Here is a 9,171-nt window from a genome sequence, read left to right as displayed (position 1 = left end):
TAAACCTTCATGATCTTTTCTGCACCACGTTTCTTTCCGTTACTTTGTACCGCATATGTATGTCTTCTTAGTTCTACTTCGTCCAATTTTCTGTCTAGTATGGTAAACCCCCATTCTTTCTTTCGATGGTGATGATATTCCTATGATCTTTTGTCCAATTTTGGATGTAAACTTCTTCCCATTTTCTTTGTTTGATAATATTTTTCTATGATTCCTTTTTCAATCATTAATGTTTATTTTTGTTTTCACACGTATAGTTTCTGTCCATATTTCCGTTTATTATATAGATAGAAAGTCTTTTAGCAAAATTTCCTTCTTTTAACTCTATTTCGTCTTTAGTTTATTTTTATTTTTGAGCACTGCAGTTTGCTTTATTATTCGTTTCGTTTGTTGCAGTGCTTTTTGTCTTAACCTGTACTAGTTCAAAACAAGTTCTGTTTTGTATGGCCTCTCATCTGAACTATCTTTATGTCCTAGTTCTTTTACCTTAGTTCTTTTTCGTATCCTGTTTGAGTTACACTATTATTCCTTTAATCTTTCCTCAATGTTTCCTATTATTTTCGTATTCCTTATTATTTTCTTTGATGGAAATAACCATATACAAGGGTTGCTACTCAAATTTTTAATGAGAAGAAATCATTGGGTACCAAACAAGGACTGTACGGACATGACCCATCAGTTTTTCAATGTTTTGACTGTTCAAAAACGTTCACCAGTGCTATATCGTCATGACAATTCTCGGGCTTCTCAGATCTTAAGAAGATGATCGCTAGATAGAAGTTGATGTTTCATCATGACAATGCTCTGTTTTATTGGGCTTCTCAGATCTAAAGAGGATAATCGCTGGACAGTAGGTGTTGTTTCATCATGACAATACTCTGTGTCATTGGGCTTCTCAGATTTTTTTAGAGGATAATCGCTAGACAATAAGTGCTTTTTCGTCATGACAATGCTCTGTTTTATTGGGTTTCTCAGATATAAAGAGGATAATCGCTGGATAGTAGGTGTTGTTTCATCATGACAATACTCTGTGTCATTGGGCTTCTCAGATTTTTTTAGAGGATAATCGCTAGACAATAAGTGCTTTTTCGTCATGACAATGCTCTGTTTTATTGGGTTTCTCAGATATAAAGAGGATAATCGCTGGATAGTAGGTGTTGTTTCATCATGACAATACTCTGTGTCATTGGGCTTCTCAGATTTTTTTAGAGGATAATCGCTAGACAATAAGTGCTTTTTCGTCATGACAATGCTCTGTTTTATTGGGTTTCTCAGATATAAAGAGGATGATCGCTGGACAGTAGGTGTTGTTTCATCATGACAATACTCTGTGTCATTGGGCTTCTCAGATTTTTTTAGAGGATAATCGCTAGACAATAAGTGCTTTTTCGTCATGACAATGCTCTGTTTTATTGGGTTTCTCAGATATAAAGAGGATGATCGCTGGACAGTAGGTGTTGTTTCATCATGACAATACTCTGTGTCATTGGGCTTCTCAGATTTTTTTAGAGGATAATCGCTAGACAATAAGTGCTTTTTCGTCATGACAATGCTCTGTGTCATTGGGCTTCTCAGATTTTTAGAGGATGATCGCTAGACAATAAGTGCTTTGTCGTCATGACAATGCTCTGTTTTATTGGGCTTCTCGGATCTAAAGGGGATGATCGCTGGACAGTAAGTGTTGTTTCATCATGACAATGCTCTGTGTCATTGGGTTTCTCAGATTTTAAGAGGATGATCGCTGGACAGTAGGTGTTGTTTCAACATGACTATGCTCAGTGTCATTGGGCTTCTCAGATCCTAAGACGTTTATCGCTAGACAGAAATTTTGAGCTTATGGAGAGGTTATCGCCGAAGCTGGAACCTATTTTGGGACTAAACACAAAGTATAGAAAAATTGGATGACTATGATCGTTGTATCTCCTTCGAACTATAAAATCGAATTCTATTAAAGAAAATACTTTTCCTTTGCCTACGAATATTTTAGACTACCTCTATAAACTGAAGATCGCCTACTATAGTTTATTTTTGTGTACACTAACGTAAAAAACGTATTTACTAATCTGAAACTTAATGCGGTGATTTTGAATATTATTACAGAATAATCTAAATATTTACGAAAATTTTCATAAATGTATCTAGAATACAAATTGTGGGGCTCTTAGTGGTCTTATGTAACCATAAACTGTACAGAACAATAGAAAAAGGTTTATTGTGTGTTGAAGATTACATAACGGATAGAATCTAGAAATTTCATAATAGACCATAATCACATTGAAAAAAGGAACTCAATCAATATTCTTGAACAATTATATAAAAACTAAATCTCAATACTAATACCATTAAACCATAAGTAGCTTGTTAACTTCTTTTCGAAATTTAGACATCAAGTTAATGGAAATATTTTATATTAAACCTTGTATTGATTTTCTCGGTGATACTATATTGTAAATTAACAACAAGAGTTTATATTTTGTGTTTAATATAAGGTCAAATCATTAGCATACGTACAACTGATGTTATTTTCAATCTAGAACCAATTTGCATATTTTTGTTTTCTATATTCTGAAACTAGGGCGAATAGATAAATTTTTATAAACACTATAAACAAGGAAATTATTTACAGTAACAATGAAAATTTCTGTACAGAATCATTCAATTCCATTACGAAATCTAATCATTGACATTGATATCAAAACAAAAATATATATTCGAGTCAATCAAAACATTTTAAATGTTATTGAAAAAGTATATGAATAGAAATAGAAAAACTTTATAAAAGGGGATTGTCCCAGAAGTACCTGGCCTGACCTAGAGATTTCGGTGGCTGCTTGAAAAATACCACTCAATACAGCACTTGTTTCAAATTTGAAGATGCTTCAGTATTTGTTTGGGAATCCTCAATAGTGAACGTTTCCAGTAAACAGGGAAAAATTACTCATCGTTATGTGATACAAGACTTTTAATTGAAAGGCTTCAGCCAAACCAATATAAAAGCTGGATTCTAGACTGGGTGAGATTATTCCTTCGTTACCAACAATAATATATTGGGTAGCAGAGTTTAAACCTGCGAAGACCCGCATCGCAGTGGTCGATCAAATAGGGTGACGACAATCAAAACAATAGGAAAGGGAGTACCCGCTCCAAAGAAGGCAAAGACCGTTTGATCGGCAGACAAAGTCATGACGTCGGTTATTTGGGATGCGCATGGGATAATTTTTATTGAGTACATTGAAAAAGGAAAAACTATCAACGGCGAGTACTATACGAACTGATTGCAACGTTCGAGCGAAGAAATCAAACAAAAACGGCCGCATTTGGCTAAGAAGAAAGTGTTGTTTCATCAAGATAATGCACCAGCTCACACATCGGTTATTTCAATGGCCAAAATCAATGAAATTAAGTTGGAATTGCTACCTCATCCTTCCTATTGGGCAGATTTAGCCTCCTCCGATTATTTTCGCTTCGCAAGTATTTTGGTTTATTGTTGATCTTAGATGGTTAATAAAGTTTTGCAAAGACGATTAGTATGGTAGAGAAAGAAACCAAAAGGTTGCTGACATTGGAAAGAAAATTGTGTATGCTATTATGGGATGCAAAACAAATGAAGTCCTGATAAGAAAGAAAGAATGTGGTGCAAAGATGATGAGAAAACAGACGTAAGATGACTGGGACATAATATGGAGAGCTTAACTGAAAATTAAGGGGTTGTGCATTATGGTAGAGTGTGTGAAAAGGAAAAAGATACCTCTGTCGAGATAGTCGGATGGGGTAGGGGTGGATTTGGAAATATTTATGATGATAAACTGAAAACAAATCGCTATGGAGTGGGTTAGTGAACAAACTGAAGATGTGAAATAACAAGGATTGATTCTTCCTTCAAAAGAGGTTAGCAAACTCCATAATTTCCACACAAGAGATGTCGTTTCATTTTTAATACTGATATTAACAGAATCCATGTAAAGATCAAATATATTTGGCAAAGTCTTCAATGAATCAATCAGTTTTCAGTAGCACGACGCATTTAACTATTTTTGTTTCCAGAAACAGAACTGGAATCCTTGTAGAAAAGGTTATTTACGAGAGCAATTTGTTTTTCAGCCTCCGATAGGCTATAAATAAGAAACAAGTTCGTATAGAACAATATTAAGAGATTGAGATATTTGACATATCTGTGGACAAGCTTTTCAATACCCTCTTCAAAAAAAGTTGCCGCCAATGTAGTTTAGTAACAATAAAATACAAAACAGACCTTGAAACTTCTGGAAATTTCGTAAACAAAGCTGTAATTGTAAACCTGCGGTTTTCTTTAATCAATCTGTCAACTCGTTGAGAACCAAGTCATCTGAAACGACTGATTTGCGTCCTTGGCCCCCTTCATAATTCACAGACATGTTTAGGTGGCTGTAGCACTACGCCGACTGACTCCTGAAGGTCAAAAATAGCAGAGTATACAGTGCGAGATCTTTACACTCGCCTACAGCGCATGCCTGCTTTCTTCTGCCCGCTTAGTGGCCCTTGTATTCAAATAAAATTCCAAGTAACATATTGAATTCTAAATTTTTTCAAATTCATATATATTTGTGTTGTTTTATTTGCAAGTATCCGACAAACCTATTAACAGAATCATTAACTTGTTGTGTAACATCATTGAAGAATCATTCATTTTAAGTTGATAACAGTTTCAATAAGGCTAGAAGATTTGAAAATTTCCTCAAATTTCATAAATATATTTATAGATGTCCTATAAAATAAATGAGATTTTAATTCTTCTTTTTCTATTTTGCTGAAACTATCGTAAAACATTTTAAAGTTCGTACGTGATTGAATCGCAATCTGTTGAATTTTATTACATTTCTATGCTCTATTTACAGCATGTTCCGGTTGCAAAGCGGACGGGTGTTTAGAAAGGGATTACGGAGAAGGAAATACAGTTTGCGTGTGTAACAATCAACACTGCGACACAATGCCACGTATAAACAAAGTTTCTTTTCCTTATATTCTAATCTACACGTCCAATAAAAGTGGAAAACGATTCAAGAAAAACTACAAAACTTTTACAACTCGAGGTGGTATAAAAAACAGTGTTTCAGGGAAATTTTATGAAGACAAAACTACAAACGAAAGAAATGTTTCTATAAAAACATCCAAATTCACCGAAAAAAAACGAAGGTGAGGTTTCTAATGTTTTATTTAGACGGAATAAATTCATTGACATACTTTAACGTGTAAATGCGATTCCTACATTCAATTCAATGTCAAAAGACAGGTACAACTTCCATTTTTCAAATTGGAAGCATAAGCTTGAAATGTTATTTCATTGCAACAATAAAATGTGAAATAATAAAAAAACTAGATGTTCAAAATGTCAACCACTAGCACTATCTTATCTTATTTAGCATATAAAGATTGATCGAAAGGTTCATTGCCCTTTACATAACCCCAAATGAAGAAATTTAATAATATGAAATGTCAAGTACAACGTAGAAACTACATTGATGTCCAAATCATACCTTCTGCAATACAGGAAATCAAAACCTCGTGTGATAAATTCAAAATCCGGAAAGCACCCAGATCAGATCGCATTTCATCGGAAGTTAGGACTAGGAGTAGAATATACCATAGATTTATTCCTGGAGATTTACAATCGAGCACTCGAAATCGGAACCTTTTCTGAAATCTAGAAATACGTGCTAAAAACGAAGAAAGGAAAACCTCTGCAGGCTCCCTCATCACATAGACACCCGTATCTTCTCAAAACTGCTGGTAAACATCTGATTCTCAGTCGATTGCAAAATGACCTGAACAAGAGGCTATATAGAACTTACAGTTTAGATTTATAAAAGGAAAATCAACAATGGATGCTTTTAAAACAATCAATCAAGACTATATATGACGCCTTGCCTCAGGGATCAATTCTGGGCCCTATGCTATGGAACGTATCATGCATCGACATTCTTAAGCTGACCTTCTTTGCGGAATAACAACTATTGCCTATGCTGACGATTTGGCTCTGATCGTTGATGCACGAGACGAAAACTAATCCCACCATAGATGAAATCAGCTACTAGATGAACAAAAAAAATCTTGAGCTAGCTCCAGAAAAAACGAAATCGATTCTTCTAACATCAGGAAGACCAATAGACCCAATTGAATTCGAAGTAGAAAATATAGCTATAAGGGCACAGAAAATGCTAAAGTATCTGGAAATATGGATGGGAAAAAAGCTAAAATACTAGCACCATGTTATGAAAACCATCGATAATACGTCTAAACTTATTGGTGCCAAATGTGACAGGACCAAAGGCGAGCAAAAGAAGACTATCAGTCTAGAATGGACTCATTGAAGTGGTAAGAACCCACTTATAGATTTGCTAGTCACAAAACGACATGATACGCACTTAGGAAAAGACAAAAGGCAGGAAATGCCCTCTTATTTGAATGGCAACAGCGTTGAAAAGGCACAAACAACTGGACGAGAACACTCTTCAAAACTTGCCTGAGTAGATTAACAGTCAACACGGCGAAATGAATTTCTACCTTACCACTCTCTGGAAACGGATGTTTCAGAACTTATCTGTATCGTTTCCATATCATTGACAGCCCAATATGTCTATACTGTAACAACAACGTCGACGACGATTATTCTCTCTTTCATTGCCATCGGTGGAACACGCAAAGGAAAATACACCAAGCGAAATTAGCACAATCTTCTTTACTGAAATTCTTGTACCAATCCTGCTGGTTCCTGACAGAAATTGGACTACTTCTGCGACGACGATAGAAGATATCCTTGGAGTAAAAACTTACAATTAAAGGAATATTTTGAAATAACATATTAGATAACCTGCGCTTTTGAAGTAATGCTTAGGCGGTTTTAAAGGTTCATAAAGGAAGCAAAAAGAGGTGTGATTTTAGTGGATAGCGCTTTCTACTGCGCCACTCTCAAAAAACATAATGTGAAATCGGGTAATCGCTCTGGCTTTTCTACCAATCTTTACCTCCTTATAAACCAATTGGGACGTATTGCATTGAGATACTCACAGACGTTGCTATGGTAATGTGGTGGTGCTGGAACCATATCGCATCAACTGGTACCTACTTGATTACCATGATTACGATATAAATTTAAAATGGCATAATTTTGTAGTTGCAATGATCACTATTAAAATTGCCCTCAAATAGAGACCACTCAGTTATTCTCACTCCTCTCAAATCTGATTTTACCCTAGTATCCATTTATTTTTCGGCCTGTCTCTTCTTTTTCTAATTCCCTTTCCCATTCAGAATGCCCCAACCACATTTGGGTTCTGACTTGCGTGATATTAAGTTCGTTTCTTATTTATTCCAGCCCATTATTTGTTTTTATTCTCTATAACTGTTTATTTTCACGTCCCCCAGTATTTTTCGAATAATTTCTGCCCAAATATTAATCTTTTGGGGGTATCGCGTGTATTCTTCTCTTATCCATTGAGGATTTTCTGCTGAACAGTAGCGGCAAACGATTAGCATGACCGTTAAATAGAAAGTTTCACTCATAGATAAACATAACGGCTTTTGGTTGGATTCGACTCATTCTTAACCAAACCTCGTATTTATACTTTCAAATTAACAACAAAACTCTTGTTCTTCATTAGTTATATTCCAATTTTTTCGATGTGGTCATACTAACTTTAAATGAAAATTCAGTAACAAGAGTTGCGTTGTCCTGGTAAAGAGATCTATCTATTCCTCATAATGCAGTAGCTTTAAGCAATTCCTCCCTTCACCAATGATGAGTAAAGCTTTCCTTTTATTGTTTCGCCTTTTTGAAGATAGTCGAAGAATACAATCCCTTGAACAATCACCAAAAACGGTTGCCATCACATTTCCAGCCAATGAAACAGTCTTTGTCTTATTAATTTCATTTACACTTATCAATTTTCGCAAAAAATCCGACTGATTTTATTCAAATTGGGTTAGTTAGGCCTGAGAAATGTTCAATGGAATTCACTTTTGGTCGAGATTCATCAAACGTGGCAACCAACGCGTAGATAGTTTACGCATGCATAATTCCTCACTCAGTGTATGTCAAATGCTTTTTTTGATTTGTTAATAGTGTCTTCTACCTCTGTAATCTCAATTCGACGGTCCTCTACTACTCTTTGGTGGAATATTTCTAAGACATCACAAACTGATACCGCTACGGTTAATCTTAACTGCTCAAAACTTTAGGGTCATAAATGATGATGCAAAGTGTCCATATACAGCGGTACTCTATGCTCAATACTTTTCAGAAAAATCGTCAAAATGAATCACTTATGTGATTGTGTAATGAAAACTAAGCGTCCTACTGTAAATTTTCAAAAAAAACTAATATGTAGGAATTCTCCGTATATATAATTATATTTTTTCCAGTTGTCTGAACGAAACGAATGACGTTAATAATAATATACCAAAAACGATCGTTATTAACTCGAAAATAACATATCAGAAAATCATTGGCTGGGGAGGAGCTTTCACTGATTCTACTGGAATCAATGTAAAGAGCTTGAAAAAAAATTTGCAAGGAAAATTAATGAGGTAAAAAAAATATTTTTATTCTCATATCCATCTAATCAAATCTTTTTTTATGGTTTTCGTTGCAGCTTTTAATTTCATACAACCTAACTTTTGGTTTATATATTATCTAAATTATAAACTTTTTTCTCACTCTGAAAAAATACGTTGACAGGAGTTGCTTTTTCCGAAGCTTTTTCCACATAGTTTGTGCGAAGTTCCATCAGTGCCCAGATTAATTCTGCTGTGGCCCTCTATTTTACCCTACATTATAAGCTGCAAAATCTGGTTGTGATGTCTTCTGAAGGCATCACCGAGATATGACAGGTTTGGAATCAACACTGCTTCATATCCTTGCATCGCCATTCAAGATATTCTTAGCATTTCAAATACTTCTATACGGTTGATTGTGGTGGCCCTCAGTCTAAAGATTTAACCCCTTACAGCAAAGACAAAATATAACATTTAATCATCATTCAATCAGCAGCCTAGGTATTTACGTCCTGTCCATTTATCTATAGTGACCCGTTGAGGTTTGGCTGCAAGCTGAAGACTATAAATTTTGTCTTTTTATATGCAGGCCCTCTTTTCTGTCACTTATTCAAGATTGTGCATTATTATAAATCTTCTCCA

At 34.9% G+C, this 9,171-nt stretch overlaps 1 protein-coding gene across 1 annotated transcript in view; it reads left to right on the top strand.

Moving 5' to 3' along the window:
* Positions 1-3,588: 3,588 nt before the first annotated feature.
* LOC130449843 (putative glucosylceramidase 3) overlaps positions 3,589-9,171 on the top strand; it is a 28,059-nt gene continuing 22,476 nt past the window's right edge. The window contains exons 1-4 of the mRNA XM_056787882.1: positions 3,589-3,659; positions 3,725-3,831; positions 4,875-5,063; positions 8,409-8,562. Of these exons, the coding sequence (XP_056643860.1) occupies positions 3,589-3,659; positions 3,725-3,831; positions 4,875-5,063; positions 8,409-8,562 (521 nt within the window). The remainder of the gene's footprint in view (positions 3,660-3,724; positions 3,832-4,874; positions 5,064-8,408; positions 8,563-9,171) is intronic.

Source organism: Diorhabda sublineata, chromosome 10 (genome assembly GCF_026230105.1).
Source record: "Diorhabda sublineata isolate icDioSubl1.1 chromosome 10, icDioSubl1.1, whole genome shotgun sequence".
Lineage (NCBI taxonomy): Eukaryota > Metazoa > Arthropoda > Insecta > Coleoptera > Chrysomelidae > Diorhabda > Diorhabda sublineata.
The sequence above is the reverse complement of the archived record's forward strand: the minus strand, read 5'-3'. Positions and strand labels throughout refer to the sequence as shown.